The 18,894-nt window shown below is 37.4% G+C and overlaps 1 protein-coding gene across 4 annotated transcripts in view; it reads left to right on the top strand.

Annotated features, from left to right (window-relative positions):
- The window catches only part of MAN1A1 (mannosidase alpha class 1A member 1), a 164,788-nt gene that overhangs the window by 93,566 nt on the left and 52,328 nt on the right, over positions 1-18,894 (top strand). For all 4 annotated transcript variants that reach the window (XM_049654258.1, XM_049654259.1, XM_049654261.1 and 1 more), the window contains one exon: positions 1,690-1,784. In XM_049654258.1, coding sequence (XP_049510215.1) covers positions 1,690-1,784 — 95 coding nt within the window. The remainder of the gene's footprint in view (positions 1-1,689; positions 1,785-18,894) is intronic.

The following is an 18,894-nucleotide window of genomic DNA, read 5'->3' as shown; positions in this document are numbered from 1 at the left end:
ATATACTGTTAGTGATTGAAATGGGAAATTGTCCACTTTAAAGAGAGTTATAGTAATTTGTGGGGGAAAAAAAAACCCTCTGTTTTCTAGTGCTTTCTATGTATTACAAATGTCTGTGTCCTCATTTCTATACCAGGAATGTTAGTTTATCTAAACTGATTGTCAACCAAAACTTTACAGTAAAACTCATTACTTCCTTAATTTTCATTACTAAATGAGAGTCTGCAAAAGAGTAGGGTTTTCAAAATAGCATCAACATTGGTATTACTGGAGTGTATTCATTCTGGGAGCCCAAGTGTATGCCAGGATTTCTCTGTGGGGAGGCTCAGGACTTACAGCAGGAATTATGGACTGGAACCCTTCCCTCTGGAGATGCTACACAAGACCTCTTTGACAGGGGGTTTAAAGAATGCTTTTCCACTGTCTGGGAGAGGACTTTGTTTCCATTTTTTTCCATGCTTTTCAGGGTTTCCCCAGCCTTTCTCACATCTCCGTTGTTTGAGCAAGAGGCAAAGGGAAATAGTTAAGTTCCCATCCCACCATGCTCAGTCCTATACAGTATAGGAAGGAGAAGGGGCGGGGCACCTGCTTGCTGCTTCAACTGTCACAGGGAAAGCTGTAGCATGCCTTCCTTCAGTGAGACTGTGAATGGATGTCATCTCATTACCCTTCCTAAGGCACAGTGTGCTCAAGTGAACTGGCTGCTTAAAAACTTTTGATATTTTCCCATTTTAACAGAATAGAATTCTTAGACTTATGTTTATGACACTCCACAATTTGGGCCCATGTTGTATACGTCTGACCTTGTTTACCAGTATTCCCTCTTTTTTGGTTAGGCAAGCTGACCTATTCCATTTCTGCTACAGGTCCCCACTTGCCTGTGTCTGTGTTTATTACACTGACGGCCCCCGGGGATACCGCTTCCACTTCCTGCCTTAATTTCTAGTATTCCTAGTCCCATTACATGCTGAGTACAGCCCTCATCTAAATGCTGTCTTCACCATAGAGCATTACAGAGTGCATCTGAACTCCCAGATGATTTTATCTCCAGTTGTCATTCTATCTATGTTCTAGATATTTATGTGCATATATCATCTTCCTTATAAATTCTGGGCATAACTTGTACCTAATTTAACTTTGTGTCTTCCATTTCACCTACACTTAACATCAGAGGAAGTTAAAACTGCAAAGAAGTGAGAGGACGTATAAGTTAATTGTAATAATATGTTTTTAAAACTTCTCCTTTCTCTGTGCTCTACTGAATCAGTAAAGATGGGACAGGACCAGATCTCCCGATTTTCAGTCCAGGACTTACCCTCCAGCAGCCCTGGTTCTGCCTCTGGTTTGCATGTTGGAATCATCTGATGTCACCTGTGGTGCTTAAAAAAAATTGTGTTCCGGGAGCCTCAAACCATAGAATTTAGAATCTTGAGAGTGTGATCCAGACGTCCGTATTATTCAGATCTCCCAACATGATGCTAATGTACAACCAAGATTAGTAATAGATTCCCCACAGCACGGTGGCCCCTGGACCATTCTTGCTTTACTAGGTAATTCTATTAATTTGAGAAACTTATTTTTTCATATAAAGAAAATTTTAAAGTAGAAAAGTACTAAATGTGAGATGATAATATAACACTTTTTTGTTTTGCTTACAATAGTAGCTTACATAACTGTTTAACTTTTCAGATATTTCGAAAGAAAGCAGTGGAACTTGGGGTAAAATTGCTACCTGCGTTTCATACTCCCTCTGGAATACCTTGGGCATTGCTGAATATAAAAAGGTAAAATTCTTCATTTTCACAACATATTTTAAGTTGGAATATTCAATTGTGGTTTAACTGGATGGATAATTTCTTGTATGATGTCAGTGACTGATACCACTGGGAGTCTTGGCATCTGTCCTAGTGTTGGAAGCTAGCAGTTTTCCAAGCCTTAGATGGGTCCCTATCATGGGATGGTGTGACCCTAACAGAATCATCCAAGCCAAACGTGATTTGAGGTTTTCACTATTCATGGTGATGTTGAATATTGTCTCCCTGTAGATACCAAGAACATCCCATTATCTTTAAAATCATTGTCAAAGCATTTCACTTCCAAAGAATCCAAGTCCTAAGAGCACTTACTTCAATTAGGCTGCTGGCAGAGATACTGCAGAGCCAGAACCTTGGACCAATCAGATCTCCCATGTAAGGAACTGGTGTGACAGGTGGGGAGCACTTGGGACTGGCCTGCCCACAGTTGTAAGGAGGGAATGGAACTGCTCCACTGACCCAGATCAGCCCAACCTTCTCATCCCATTTGGGTGGAGAATCTTGTTATGCCAAGTCCATGGGAATTTGGCTCCAAGAAAACCTGGGCTAAACAGACTTTCTGGTATTTTCCCAGGGAGTAGTTTGAATTTTTATGATAGTTGAATAGTTTGCCAATAAACAGTCTTATCTTAAGCTGCCTTCTTAACCCCTCCTCCCCCATAAGTAATTAGTTACATACGTACCTCCTTGTGGTGGTGGTGGTGATGGTGATGGTGATGATGATGATAGTTATTTTATTATCATAAAATGTCAAGCTTTGTTCTAGGGTCTTTGCGTGTATCACCATATTCAATCCCACAGTGACCCAAAAAGGTCAATACCATTGTTATCTCCATTTTACTAGTGGAACTTACACCGCAGAGAAACTAAGTAATTTGCCTAACATCATATTGTATATAAATGGTTAGAGATAGAATATGTACTTAGACATTTATACACACATCAATACATTAAAAAGTTTTCTTATTTTTAGAAATGCCAAGAGGATGTGCAGGGTGATTTGGCAGGATTAATGCACATTTATTCTAAATTACTTATTTTAGTGACTTTCTTTCCTGAAATTAATCTTAGTCAGTGAAATTAATTATTTGGTTAATAAATCAGTTAAATGTGACGCTTTGTTTTCATTTGTATGTTATATATCGATACCTGACATCACACTGTACCTGTTTATAATTGTGTGTGTGTGTGTGTGTGTGTGTGTGTGTGTTTGAGGCGGGATGTTAAGTCAGTAAGGCTGGGAGAGGGAGAGTCCACCAAAGTAGGCCATGTTAACTTGAGTTCTCTATTGTATGATGTGATATCTCAGGATCCGCTTTTCCCTTTAGAGGTCCGACAGCTCTCTCTGCCATCTTGAAGGTCATAGCATACACTGCAGGGACTCAAAGCAAGAGTGGGTGTGTGCTTGGCCTGGAGGCAGTATGGTGTTTGTTTGGAGGTCCGTGAGTTTTTTATTTGGCTCATGTAGATCACCTGTAATAGGCTTCCGTATCTTTGGACTTTGTATTTATAGAAAATACTCTGACCTAGAAACGACTCTGCCACCTGAAATAAGACCTGGTTATGAAAACACTTTGCACATTTAACACTTTTTTTTTCGTACTTACCCTCTGAGAAAAAAATGATATAAGCATAATAATACACTGAGTTAAGTGGTTATCGGGAGACCTGGTTCCAGGTATTTTACAGCCACTCTGAGCATCTTTCGAGCAATCATTTCAGCTCCCCAGGATTATTTGTAAACTGGAAGTTAGGCCACTTCAGTAGTTGCTTCATGCACCTTTTCAGGTTTATAGGCCATTTGGAAATTCTGATGGAACATGGCCCTCTTCTCATAAAATGCACATTCCTGACTACACATATTTTTGCACAATTTCCAAAAGCTAACAGCACCATCGGAGCCCACCTAGAACCTAAGAACCTTAAGTTTAAAATACTGACGTGAATGATCTCTCCAACTTCTACTCTAAGATTCTGCGGAACTAATTTGCATTGTTTCCTGGAAGGTAATTAAATAAGGCCCTGCTAAAACTAGCAGAGAGAGGTGTGCACCTCCATCATTGCCGAAGTTCAGTCAATTACTGTAAGGTGCTCATATCATTCAGTTAGTTCTAGCCTCTCTCAAAATAAGCATAAGAAATTAGATTCTTTTCAAGCATATTTAATTTTACTTAGTGTTTGCTTCCAACAGCCAAGAGGCTTTTTCCTTAGTTAGAACTATCCTTCGTGTATAGTGGAGGTAGTTTTCAGTACACAAAGGAATACTTCTAAAAACTTAAATACTGAGGAATCCTCCATTATCCTCTATTGTCTATACCTCTTGAAAATTCATCAACTGGGGCATGGAGTTTTTTATAAAAGCTTATTTTGAATGTATAGTATTTTACATTAGAATTTTTTAATTTCAAAGATTACAGGAAAATGATATATGTTAAAAACTAATGTATCATTTTATTGTATTCTCTAATGTTTTCCCGTAAAACTAGGGGAAATTAGGTGACCACCCAAGAGCTGATGGGAACACTTTTAATTTCTTCCTGGGCAATTTGTATGAAATTTTTTATTATACATTTTTTCCATTCTCAATCCCATTTACTAAATAGCACTGACTTGCCCAAATTCACAAAATAAGCCATGGCAGAATTAATAATGATTATCAATCCACTGAAATTCCTCATATCCCTTTGCGTAATCAAGTATACTCATCGAATTCATTCTCCGTCCAGTTGTGAGGCTTGTTTATTACCTTAAAGAATATCCTCTAGGAAAAGAAGCCAGAGTTTCATATTTATCTGTAATAAGTGCCTTTCAGGATGTGCTGTTCATGCCAACCTGTGTATATGTGCTATTTCCTCTGAGTATGTGTATTTTTACAGTATGTGCCAGAGGATAAGGGACAGCTGGCATGGAGCTTCTTTTCTAGTTTTTTGACGACTGTCACCAGTAAAATTTTCAAAGGAGAGGGGAAAAATATGTCTGGCAAAAACATATTTTCTTAATTATCTTCTCAGAATAAGGGAGTGTCTGTGGAATGATTCCCACAAGAAAAAAAGTGCTTGAGGGTGCTTTTTAGAATACAGTAGCTACATACTCACTGTTGACTGGCTTTGAAAATTTTGGCAATAATTACGATGGGAGAGGTATAGAATATTCTGTCTGTAATATCATAGTTCTCTTGCTTCTCAATTTTAAAAATAGGGATGCTGCTCTTTGCCAACACCTATATGCTAACAAAAAATGTGAACTTATTGGTGTTATATATTCACATCCCTCTAGTATTCAGATTATTGCCTGAAGATAATTGGTTTCTTTACCTTTCTGTTGTAAGAAATAAGCATTTATTTTAGTCCCTGCTGTGATAAAGTTTCTGTACTGGGTCCTGGGAAGATTTTCTGTTTCTCTTCACTTTATTTAAAAAGACAACCGACATGATCTTTCCCTCAGGGCATTCACAGCCTGGTTGGTAAAGCAGAATATATTTTTTATATGTTACTATATTATACACTCACTCATGTAACTGATGAATGTAAACTGGTCTGTGCCAAGGAGAGATAATAAGTACTCACCGAGTTGAATTTAAAGCAAGCAGTAGTTTGAATTGAGGAGGTTTATGCATTTGGAGCCAAAACACCAATAAGCCAAAATGGCTTTCAGCATTTGTGCAAACTGAGAATAGCAGAGAATCTAAATAATTTACTCATATTCCACATTAGGAATTCTGTCCCAAAAATCTGTTCAGAAAAAATAGATATATAATTATCTCTTTTGCTACATCTGTAATAATTCTTAATTCAAGAGCTGCTATATTATCTTGTAAGTTAATCGGAATTGTGATTTAATAGCAAGCGGTAATTTGAACAGATACCTAGGTGTCATACACAGGACCTGATTCGACTAACATACCAGCTTCACCAATACAATAGCAGAATGAAGATGTGCGTATTATATAACACCTCTGCTAAAAGGAAAGCATGGCCTTTTTAGTAGATTAGATTTTTGGTAGAACTCAATTTCTCTAATGTGAAAATGTCAAAATTTGATGTCTGACCTTATTACTGTGAACAGGAGGCCCTATGCATTCTTTTTCTCCACCCTACAGAAGAAAAATCACCTCTGTGGTTTGTAAAATCAAGCATTTCACTATTTCCATATTTCTAGGTATAATTCAAGCCTAGATAGAGTAAACTTACTAGATTTGGAGTTTTCTCCAGTGTGTTCTTAATTTAAAATAATATAGTTAATGTTCCCATTACTCATTTCTATCACAGGGCCTATAATCTGGGCATTCCTAATAATTATTCTGTCTTTCTTGATAAATGAGTTAGTTTTAGCTATATACTATTTTATCACTTGTTTCTCTTTGTGGATTTTTCCAAACTGACACTTGCCTGGTGGTTATATTAGGTTAGTGGGACTGTCTATAGCGTGTGCTTTTGTGGCGCACGTCAAGGGATGTGCTGGGAAGTGACTGATCTCCGTTCCAGCTCTCGTTAGTCAGCAAGGTGATGAATGAGCACAACTCCTTCACCTATTCTTATTTCCTGCTTTGTAAAACCTTATTTACTGACTGCTCTAATTATGCAACACAACAGCATATTGTATCATTAGTTACGTTGCAATTTGTATTATTATTATAATTAAATTGCAAATTGCTTTACTTTAACTGAAATGGGGCCTTAATTAAGAATACTACATAGCTTAAGGTTTTCTAATAGTGAAAGATTATCCTGTGTGAAGCATGTACTACAGTAACAAAAGGCAGTAGCCCCCTTATTGGGTTTTACTTCGGGGTGTAAATGCTTAAGTATTATTGTAGCTGGTTTCAGTAGACACAAACTATGAAAGACCATCTAATTAAGCTAAATATTTTTTAAAATATTTTCCATATATCTCCCTGTGTTTTATTTGAGAGTTGAAATATAAATGTTCACATTATTAAACTTATTAAATTTTAAGATGAAGCAAATACAATCTTAGACTTTAAGTCACAAGAATAATATTTTAAAAATCAAGAAACAAATTTTTTGAACATGAACAGATCAGACTTATTTAATGATTCGCTAATATTCTGATGCAAAATGCTGAAAAAGGTTCTGTAGCAGTGATATAACCTGAGTGTAAAATCAGTGTTGTGTCTTATCTTTATCTTTTATTTATATATTTTGTGGATCTGCTAAAAATTCAAAGTTCAAGCAACCCTAGAAAAGAAGGAAGTTCCACTTTTTCCAAGCATCTTAAGCTAACCTACTCTGTTTTTATTTTTCCTGATTGAATGTTTTAATAATAACCATATTTTAAGGTTTTCATACTGACATGCACAAAGTTATCAATGTCAGACATTAGAATATCAGTACCATAGTTAAAGCTGCTGTTTATGAACATTGTCAATATAGCTCTTGGCCTTGGATAAGTCACTAAACTGAGTTACCTTCTCATAAAGTAAAATAATAATAGTAATTTTACTTATCCTGATGACCTCATAAAGTTTTTTGTGGAAATCTAATGGTTTAATTATAAAATATCATGTCGAAGTGGTGTGAAATAAATGTAAATTGAAATTATTATTAATTTTTGTTCTTCTCAATTTTCATTATAAAATTATGTGGTGTGTATAGTATTTTATATTATAGAAAATAGCACATAACTAAAACTAATTTGGTTTTGATACTTCTTTTATAGCAGTTTTTAAGTTTTTAAGCTACTCAGTGCTTATAACCCATTCTCAAGTTTCATTTTTGAGGTCAGGAAGAGAGATGGTATTTGTAGAACCAGCTGGAAATACAGAGAGAATGTCTCCATGTAGTACATGTAGGATTGTGCTGGTTCCATACTCAAATATTTGTTATTTTTTAGAATATTTTGGAATCAGCCTATAGGTTCCAATCTCAGTTTCCTCTCTAAAATTATATTTATTGGTGAATTGTCTCCTCTAGAAATAAGAACTGCTCCATCCATAAGATTTAAGAAGTGTGTGAGGCAATAAAAGGCAATGGTCTTTTCCCATGCCCCACATATTAGATAGTGTTTAATTAATATGGCATAAACCTGGTCCATAAGAAGGTATGTGCACTCTTGCTGTAAATATCTGTAGAGCCCTCCTTCCTAATTCTTAGGCTGTCTCACTTCTACTGAGGGTCTGACTGCTATGGTTACTTTCTGTCAGTGATTCTCAACCTTTCCAGTGCTTTAGAATAACTAGGGCATTTAAAAATACATATTTTTTGCTGCCTCCCTGTCCCCAGGTCTGTTTCATTTGGCTTGGAGTATGGTCTTGGCATTTTTCAAATCTCCTCAGCTATTCCAATGTTCACCTGGGGTTGAAAATCACTGCATTAAGTCTAGTGTTTATATGCTGAGAATAGCTTCATTTCTCTTCTCAATTACCTTTGAAAACATGTCCCTGCCCAATTGATGGTCAGTTTAACTTTTGAAATATAGAAATATTAGAAAATTGGTATGAAAATACCCAGCTTTAATAGAATAGCAGTTCTCAAATTTTAGAGTGTATAAGAATTGCCAGGAGAGTTTGTTAAAAACAAATATTGTTGGCTGCCCCCTAAGAGTTTCTGACTGGACAGGTTTTTGGCAAGTCTCAATCATTTGCATTTCTACCCAGATCCAGCTGATGCAGAGGCTGATGCTACCAATGCTGCTGATGCTCAAGGACCATACTTTGAGAACCATCGTAATATAAGAAATGAGCCATAAGAGCTAGTTAGTTTCTTAAATCTCAGAGCTGCTCACTGAAGCCCCCAACTCCAAACATCCTTGAGGGGTGAGGAGTGGTGGAGGAGAGGGGAGGGAGGATTCTGTTTCTATGACTAGTTTATTTTGTTAATAATTACCCAACTCTTTCAATTAATTCTAAGCAGTTTATTGCTTCTGGAAAGCACTGATTCCAGACATTAATTACCCCCAACAAAAGTTTACATGTTTTTTCCCTTGCACTATTATTATTTTTTTTAATTCAGTAAGACTAGAAAACAAATGTTGGTCCATTTTAGCATAGAGGGGGAAAAAAAAAAACATTTTCAATGAAGGACTTCGGAGTAACATAGAAAGGAGAGCCATTTGTGTAAAAGCCTTTCCTATGGCTCAGGCAAAGCAACTTTATTTTAAGCAGCTGGTGACCTGGTCCTATACCTGAGGGCATTCCAGAGCCCAAGAAGCTATGATCATCCTCCCATCAGAAGAGGAGGAGGGAACCCAGGCTTCTTCTGGATCATTTAATTCTCTCGCCAAGCGTCAGATCACTATATCTGTGCCAAGCACTCCATAGCTTGACCAAACTAAAGGCATTTATTTATTGCAAGTGGAATATAAGGATAGCAACACTTAATTTAAAGGCACTTTGTGTATATCCTCCTTTATTGGGACATAAGGGACAAGAAATTCTGAATAAAGGATGCTTTGCTATTCCTTAGTCATGCGTTGTGAGGCAGTAAGAATTTCAAGAACCTAATGGTGTCTGAACTGTTCCATTTCTTCCCACTCCTCTGGCCATAATTGAAGTTAATACCCAGGTAAATGAGGTTTTCAGTGTCTTTTATTCCCTGGAGGAAGGAGCAGACCATATCTGTCTTTGCACACGGCCTCTAACAGTCCTCATTACTTCTCTACACCACCCCACCCTCTTGCTTCATGAATTCCCGTCTGCCACAGACCACTTCTGCTGCGCTTCGGTGGGGCAGTGGCAGAAAGTTGACATGTGAATGGAGTAAACTGGCTGATGTTTTATTCAACCATGGATTAGATGCTGAAAAAATGTGTGGTTTTTTTTTTTTCTGTATTTCCTGAAGTGCCCACACTTAAAGCTAAATTACAGCATATGAGTAATTAAAGTGCAAAAATTTATCAAAGGTGATGTGTAGGCAATTGAGAGACAATCTACCCCAAGAGGGCTGCTTAAATCCCTTAAAAAATGGCTTGTGGTATGTGGGAAGGCTGGTAAGAGGCCTTCCTCACTATTCAGTTCTTGGCAGATAGATCCTTGGTACAAAATGCATGGAACTGGATTGTTAAATATGACCACTACTTCCCCCCACAGCATCCCACTGTTGAAGCAGTTAACTCCCCAGGACAATTTTAAGGACAATTATAGTTATTTGAATGCAACAAACTCAAAGTGGCTTTCATCTCAAGTTTTTCAAATGCTCAGAACTAGTATTTTAGGGATTCAGCTTTGTTCACTGTATTCACACAATTGGTGGCAAATCAGACTTGGCAATTGGAAATGTATTCTGTGTACAGGACTTAAATTAGGAACAAGTCAGAACACATAATTCATACAGTGCCTTTACAGGTCAGCAGTGGAATAATCTTTTCAAGGAGCCTGCTATCCCAGATTTTTAATGAAGCAGCAATCAATTTTCCTGTGATTAATCTCAAGACCAGGCTCATGTTTTTAGTGTGGGGCAAACCTTTCAAATATCTAATTAATAAAGTTTAATTTAAAAGTTTGTGAAATCGTTTGATTAGATGTTTGGAAATCAGCCTAGGTATCAAAGCAATTTCTCAGCCCTTATTATTGTTAATCATTGTAAATATTCAACTAACTATATTGAATCTTTGGGAATTGGAAGGTCAATATAAAATATTTATACTACAGCCAATAATTTTTAAAAGCCTTACACTCTCAGTGGGTATATTAACCACTCCATGTTTTCTGCTCATGCAGTAGTGGTTGTAGTTGATCTGTCCTAAAAAGTGGGATGAACAGTAATTGATTGCTGTCTCTTTTATTAACTAGAAAAAGAAAAGTGATGGAGCAATAATAAGAATTAATTGTAATTTACTAATCTGGAAATTAATGTGCAGCTGGGCATGAGTACAAGCAATGCAATTTGGTGATTTAGCAATCATGACAAATTATCTTCATCTGTAAGGTAGAGAGTTGCTAGCATTTCTTTATTTGATTTTTAGTAACAGACCTAGTTTTAGGAAGACCTTATATGAAGGCTCATATTGCCCTTTTATCCTGGAAATGTCAGTTGGAGTTTAGCATTATTAATTAGGTCTCACTTTCCCTCTTTGTCATGTCATGCTATAGTTTTTATGGAACATTTGTACAAAACAGTGATTACTGGTAATTGACCTGCATATGTTGAATAATCTTAAGATGCTACTGAGGGTTTAATGTACCTTGTAAATTGAGAGGCTTCCAATTAAGTTGAGTTCTTAAGATAATCACTTTCAAAACTAATCAAGTAATAGGACATTAGTAAAGCTCTTATTGACTTAATTGTGACAAATTAATAAACAGACCCAGTGCAATTACTATAATGGTTCTGTCAGTGAGCAGTTTTCCAAAACTTAAGCGTAAATCTATTCTACCCCCTGGAAGTACAATAAAAGTTACATAAACCATTTTAAGGTGGATATCATTTCTAATAGCTGTGTGTGAGTACAGTGTAGTGTTGTGTCACTTCCTTTTTAAATATGACTGCATTTATTTCAGAGGCCAGTGAATCTGCTTGCTAAACCCTTAAAGCATATGATTTTATAAGAGATCTTCTGTATGCCTTGAACAAAATGATTACACGTTTTTGGGTTCTCCCATCTTTATTTTTCTATGCCTGTGCCCTTGGGGTTGGTGCCCTCTCTCCTTGGAGAGCCATAGAATGTCCTGTCCTAATCTCAGTCCCCAAGAGCTGTCAGCATAGTGCCTTTTTATACCTAGTTGGCACTCTGCAAATGGACTTTGGGAAATAAATGAATTATGAATTACAGATTTGCCATAATTTTTTAATATCTGACAGTGCCAATTTCTATGACTTTGCTGATTGCATTTAAGAAAATGGCATCAGAAAGAACGGGAATAGAAGTCCTGCTTCCACTAATTTAAGAATAGTATGACAAATATAAATATCTCTCCAAGAGTACCAAACTATGTGTTTAAAATGCTGCATTTTACTGAATATGACTCTATTAAAAAATAACATGACCACACATCTTCTTTCTCCAAGCTTTGATTTTCTCATTTGTTAAAGTAGAATTAATAAATTGTATCAGTTTTCCTGAGATGATGTTTATGACAGAATGCAGAAATTCAAGAAGTCAGGCGTCTTTTAGATCCATAAGTGTGGATCACTATGGAATTTCAGGATCCTGAAATCATCATGGTAGACATCCATACCACCCATCCATACTACCTGTGTTTAAGTTAGACCTTAGCACAGAAGAATGGACTTTCATGTAAAGAAGTGTGTGCATACGTGCGTGTGTGTATAATAGGTATACACACATTTGTAATTCTAACATGACTCTCGTGTTCAGTTTGTAACTCATGGTCTTCCTCAAACAAGGGAAGCATTGTAGAGACCTCATAGTAATTGTCATTATCTGGAACAACAAAGGGAAGTCAAGTACCCAATTTAACTACACGGCTGAAGAAGGATTGTTTTTAAATTATTGTAATAACCTAAAATAAGGATTGCAGTAAGGACTAAAATTGCGGTGGTTTCATTAATTGTGAGGCATTAAAATAGTGGTTCCGGAACTTAATAGGAAAAAAATTCATGTTAACATCGTATAAATGCAGCACTTTTAACCATTTGTTTACATGCAATTACTGTAGCTAATCACATGATGGAATTTGCAGCCCACTATTATATCAGCACCATAAGCCCATGGTTTTTAAGCTTTTTTGCCCTCTTATCAATGAGATATTTTTGAGCACTCACCCAGAACATGTACTCTTATTTGTAAATTATGTATATATGGACCGCTGTATTAATATGTCCTATACATCTGCAAACACTCAAAAAGTAGAATTGTAAAGGATAAGAAATAGATGAGGAAATAAAGTATTTTAGTAAGAAATGAGTGTTGGGGCACCTGGGTGGCTCAGTCAGTTAAGCATTCGACTCTTGATTTTGGCTCAGGTCGTGATCTCACGGATTCATGAGTTCAAGCCTCACCACACTACCTCCATTAGGCTAAACACTGACAGCTTGAAGCCTGCTGGGGATTCCCTGTCTCCCTCTGTCTATTCCTCGCCTGCTCACACTCAATGGCGCACTCACACGTGCGTACCCTGCCTCAAATATAAATAAACATTTTTTTTTTAAAAGGAGTACATGAGGGGCGCCTGGGTGGCGCAGTCGGTTAAGCGTCCAACTTCAGCCAGGTCACGATCTCGTGGTCCGTGAGTTCGAGCCCCGCGTCAGGCTCTGGGCTGACGGCTCGGAGCCTGGAGCTTGTTTCCGATTCTGTGTCTCCCTCTCTCTCTGCCCCTCCCCCGTTCATGCTCTGTCTCTCTCTGTCCCAAAAATAAGTAAACGTTAAAAAAAAAATAAAATAAAATAAAAAATAAAAGGAGTACATGAATGATCATTTTAGACAGTGTAGTGTGATTTTATTTTTCATTTCAGTTTAAGGCTTATGATACAGTGAGTGTTTCAAAGGTCCCATTCTGTTTTCCTTATTTCAAAATTTGGTTTTAACTCTGTCCGGAAGGAAAAGGTAGCAAAGTTGTATTGGTGAGAGAAGTGTGGCACTGGCTGACTTTCCTAAAACATGATGTTTGCATTAAATCCCATCCTTTGGTTATGCAAAGAATATTCTTGTAATTGTGCCAGGAAATGTCAGTCTTTCCTGATATCATCCTTTGTTCTTGCAAAGTAAAAGAAACAAAAACCTCTGGAACTCTTCCTTTAGAAGATTTTTTTTTTTAATTTTTTTTTCAACGTTTTTTATTTATTTTTGGGACAGAGAGAGACAGAGCATGAACGGGGGAGGGGCAGAGAGAGAGGGAGACACAGAATCGGAAACAGGCTCCAGGCTCCGAGCCATCAGCCCAGAGCCTGACGCGGGGCTCGAACTCACGGACCGCGAGATCGTGACCTGGCTGAAGTCGGATGCTTAACCGACTGCGCCACCCAGGCGCCCCATTCCTTTAGAAGATTTTAAAGCAGAATAGAAACTTCCAGTCTTAAGTTTGATACAAATATGAGTTGTGAGGTGAGCCACTTTCAGAAATATTTTCAGGAATGTCCAATTTCAAAATAATCTTTCCTTAGAGTTCTTTTCAAATTCAGAGTTGATCCATGTTAACTTGTTACTTTTATTTTCAAGTTGTAGAATAAGTGTGTTGTTTTCTTCCTGTTTCTTCTTCTTTTTCTTGTAGTCCTTCTTCTCTTTCTCCTGCTCCTCCTCCTTCTCCTCCTCGGCTTCTTTAAATCATCTCATAGGTAGCATACTACTGACAGGTAGTATGTCCCAGTAAACATCAGCAAATAAAGACCATTTTCTTTTTCTGAAAGGTCAACTCTTGATTAAATTCTTTGCTTCAAGATAATCATAAAATCTCTGTTTGTTGCAAAATATTTTCGTGGTCACTCCCCATCTCTTTACAAAGTATTGTAATAGAATTACTCTGCTGTGTAAGGTCTTGGATGTTAAAATTAACTGCATCAGTGACATTCTATAGCTCATAAACCATAATACATCAGAAGTCACTGACTGCTGTAAAACAAGTGAGGTACCCTGCTGACCTCTTCTCACTGTGTAGTCTCTGCAGAATCATCACGGGGCTATCTTGTATGGAGCTTTTTACAAGAAGCACCAAGGGAGGGGAGCAGTGAATATCTGAATATTTAATTTGATAAAGCTTTTTTTTTTCCTTTCAGATAAAAAATTTAGAAATAGCAGCTTTGATAGTTTCTTCCTGCACTCTAATTAAGAGTCTTGCATTCTGCTTCAAAGGCTGCTGCCATAAACAATAAATATCTGAATGTCGTTTACCTTTGTCAAGCCCAGACCAGTGTCTTATCGTTTGGCAGTTTATAATGGGCATATTGTCTCATTATATTAAGTGGACTTTGATCCTGTGTAGGTTACTCTTGAGAATATTTTTTAAATTGATTTCAAGGGAAGTTCTAAATTACTTTTAACCAGCTCTAAATATTATAAGGGTAAATAATCCTGTGGCACATTCTCCTTTATTTGTATTAATTTTCTCCACTTTAAAGTGGGTCAGCTGTGGAAGTGTGCCTGAAAAGATTGTTAATTATATCAAGAACTTTTCTAAGGTGAGTTATTGGTTTTAATATGAAATAGGTCAGAAAGTGCTTGAAGACATTAATATTTAATATTGATTGAGTAAGCAGTAAAATGGCTGAGGGTATCAGTCTGCACTGGAAGAGTTATATTTTTAAATGGACGGCATATTTGGTGCTAATATCCAAAACTTTTGTTAGATTCAAAAGGTTTCAGATTACAGAATTTGCTAATTTGAGTTTCTGAGGCCCATGACCAAGAGAGTAATGATTTCATATTTATATTTGAAAAAGAAGTTTCAAACCTGGGATTTGTAGGGTAAGTATAAGCTCTATATAGAATAATCTATAAAAATAATAAATAAATTTGTGTTTTGAGTTTTTCTGAAGACAGTAAAACCTAGGTCTCTTCAAACAAAAGGTGCTACAAAATATATTTATTATTGTGTTCATCCTGAGGAAAAGAGTGTAAAGGGGAAGAAATGGGAAGCAAGAGGAATTATGCGTGTACAAGCTGTAGGTAAACAGACAAGCAAATATCAATGCCTCATGCTTCTGCCATTCTCTGTAGCCTACAGAGGAATTCCAAATATAGGTATGTTTTAAAGTTTTGTTAATTTGATTTAATCTAGTCTGGCACAGATATAAATATCCAATTCTGTAATTTGAATTTCCTTTTGAAGTCATTTGGAGCTATTTGAACTAAAGAAAACTTTTATGCTCTGACATAAAAGTATTCTGTTATTAAGTCCTAAATTTGTACCTGAATCATTGGAATCCCATTCTTTCCCCTTTCCTTAAAAAGTCTTCAGGGGCGCCTGGGTGGCTCGGTTGGCTAAATATCCAACTTCGGCTGAGGTCATGATCTCATGACTTCTGAGTTCCAGCCCCACATCGGGCTCTGTGCTGACAGCTCAGAGCCTGGAGCCTGCTTTGCATTCTGTGTTTCCCTCTCTCTCTGCCTCTCCCTCATTCATGCTCCGTCTCTGTCTCTCAAAAATAAATGAACATTAAAAAAAATTTTTTTAAAAGAGTCTTCAGTGGTAGCACTTGTATTCTTGAATGTACCCCCTTGTCCTTCTCCCAGGACCTTCTTTCCTGGGCCCCTTCCCCTCTCTGGCCCTTCCATCCTTTTACTTTTTTGCTGATACTTCATCCATAATGTTTCCCTTCTTTATTTATTTCTGATCCTTCTCTTCCTTCTTCCACTCGGGCCCTCACCATCACTTATTTCAACCATTGCAGTAACTTTTAACATTGTCTTGCCACCAGTTTCCCAAGACATCTTCCAAAGTTCCACACTGTTGGAATGTTTTTAAAATGGAAATTTTAGGGACGCCTGGGTGACTCAGTCGATTAAGCAGCCGACTTCAGCTCAGGTCATGATTTCGCGGTCCATGAGTTCGAGCCCCGCGTCGGGCTCTGTGCTGACCGCTCAGAGCCTGGAGCCTGTTTCAGATTCTGTGTCTCCCTCTTTCTGACCCTCCCCCGTTCATGCTCTGTCTCTCTCTGTCTCAAAAATAAATAAACAATAAATAAATAAATAAATAAATAAATAAATAATAAATAAATAAATAAATAAAATGGAAATGTTATCATGTCACTTCCTTGTGTCTTCTTCTTTAGTGGTTATTCACTACCTTAAGTATAAAATCAAAATTAGCCAAAAAGATGCTCTATGATCTATATTTCTGTTGTACAAGCTGTAGAATTTCTCAACTGTGACATGGCTATTCTTTCCTCTGTGTATTTACATTATCTCTGTCTGGAACAAGTTTCCCTTTGTCCCTTTCCCTTTAAGACATGGCAGGGACAGCACCACTTGCAGGAAGCTTTCCTTATTTCTCCCTGCATCTGTGGGACTGTCCTAGTGTTGCCCAGCACCCCACGCTGCCCTGATGGAACAGCCTTACTTGTCTCTGTCATCCCAGGCTGGGAATGCTCTTGTGGTGACAGGTGAGTGGCAAGTGTCCAGGTCCTTCTTCGGGGCACAGATGAAGAGTTCCAAAAGATGCTGGGAAACACAATTACCTTCAGGCAAGCAGTAAAGAGTGCAGCTATAAGCAAGACAAGGGTGCTAGAGACACACAGTTTGGTGTGAGCCTGACTACATGACACAGACAGTTCACATGGGGAGTAGCTGTTTTCGTCTCTGCCTTCTAGTCTTCACTGTCTGCACGGAGGTAGGTGTAGGTACATATGAGTGGATCAACAATTGAGGCTAACTCTGTTGCCTTTTTCAAACCCTTTGCATGCAGATACGTGCAGAGTCCCCCTAGATTTTAAAAGGCAGTAGCCACCCCTTAATCCAGATCTGTAGCCCAGCCTTCACTACAGAATTTAATCCCTATATCCTACTGAGTGCCAGATAGTTCCTCAGCTAATCTGTCAAAAGTTGTCTGCAGTATTTTAATCCCCAAAGGAGTTCCCCTTCCAGACCTCTTGTTCTACCAATAACCTCATTCCAAACATCCTGAAGTCTTTAAATACTTATCCCTGATGGCTAGTCTGTCATCAGATCATGTTTACTTCATTTCCATAGTATTATTGACACCTCTTACAACCAAGTTTCTTTCCCATTCTCTTCATCACCCAGTTCTAGGCCCCCAATGGTTCCATTCTGAGATAGAACAGTAGCTTTGGAAAAAGCCTCCCTGCAGACAATTTCTCTTCCAACTTGACTGTATTCATATATGTATGAATATGTGATATATATGTGAGATATATGATATATGTGATATATATGTCATATATATATATGATATATATCACAAATAGGTGATATAGATATATATATTACAACTAGAGTCATCTCCTCAAAATATATTATCCTTCTGCTCTTCACACATTCTCCCTTAATCTAGAATCTTTAATAGCTTCCCCAAAGCTGTAGTGCTTTTCTTCAGAGGCACTGTGCTCTCAAACCCCCACATTCATGCATATATAGCCCCTTGTCCTAAGCAGACCCTTTAACCACCAAAAAATTCTGCTATCTTCAAAGGTCCAATTGTGTCACCTGTTCTCAAAGATTTCTTCAATTTCTTTCTCTCTGCCTTGTCCCTTCCCCACCCTGGGCACGTTTAATGACCTTCCTTTTCTTGTTCTCTTAACACTTTGTTTCCTATTGCAGATAAAAGCTATTTCATTGAGTTGTGGGACTTCAAAAAGTTCTGCATAACTGTGTTGAATGCATGGAGATGAAAGCTTCTGGGTGAATTTAAAAAAAATAGTATCAATTATTTTTCCACTACAACAAAAAACAATGCATTCAGGTACAAGTGGAAATAGTATCTTTTTGATAAATCTCCATTCTGTAAATAAGGCATTAATTATTTAGTGAAAATAATGAGGCATCCTTTTACAAATTGGTATTTCACCATTTGCTGTTTTTCTGTTTTACATAGCTAGATAAGAGATTAAGGCTTTCCCATTATCTCAACCTTAAAAACTGGTGTACCAAGTCCCATTATTTATCTAAATACTGTTTAGATTCTCTTCTTCTGGCATGATAAAAAAAAAAAAAAACAAGACTTCCAAATATATGAATCATAAGAAAGATTTAAATTAGAGGCACCTAAGTGGCTCAGTGGTTGAGCATCAGTCTTTGGCTCAAGTCATCATGTCTCACAGTTTGTGAGTTCGAGCCCCACATCGGGCTCCACGCTGATGGTGCAAAGTCTGCTTGGGATTCTCTCTCCCTCCTTCTCTCACTGCCACCTCCATGCTTGCTCTCTCTTAAAATAAAGAAATTTTAAAAAAAGATTTAAATTATATCTGGATACTTTAAGGAGTGGAAGAAGAATGGAATGAAAGAGGATGTTTTGTTCAGGTAGGCTTATTTTCAAAGTGGAGATACCACTTTGGAACAACATCCCTCACAATCTTCTAGTATGAAAGCATTGTAATTAGAGGATGAAGTAGAAAATAAGTCCTATTAAGAATGTATGCATGAGATCTTTAGTCCAGTGAGTCTGGAATGATAAAAGTGGAGTATCACAGTGCACTGCGGCAAATATTCCCCATTAATCACTGACCTGCTGCCCAGACAGTGATCCAGAAATTCAGTTCTCTTGTCTTTGCCT

The sequence above is a fragment of the Panthera uncia genome (assembly GCF_023721935.1).
Source record: "Panthera uncia isolate 11264 chromosome B2 unlocalized genomic scaffold, Puncia_PCG_1.0 HiC_scaffold_24, whole genome shotgun sequence".
Classification (NCBI taxonomy): Eukaryota; Metazoa; Chordata; class Mammalia; order Carnivora; family Felidae; genus Panthera; species Panthera uncia.
The sequence above is the reverse complement of the archived record's forward strand: the minus strand, read 5'-3'. Positions and strand labels throughout refer to the sequence as shown.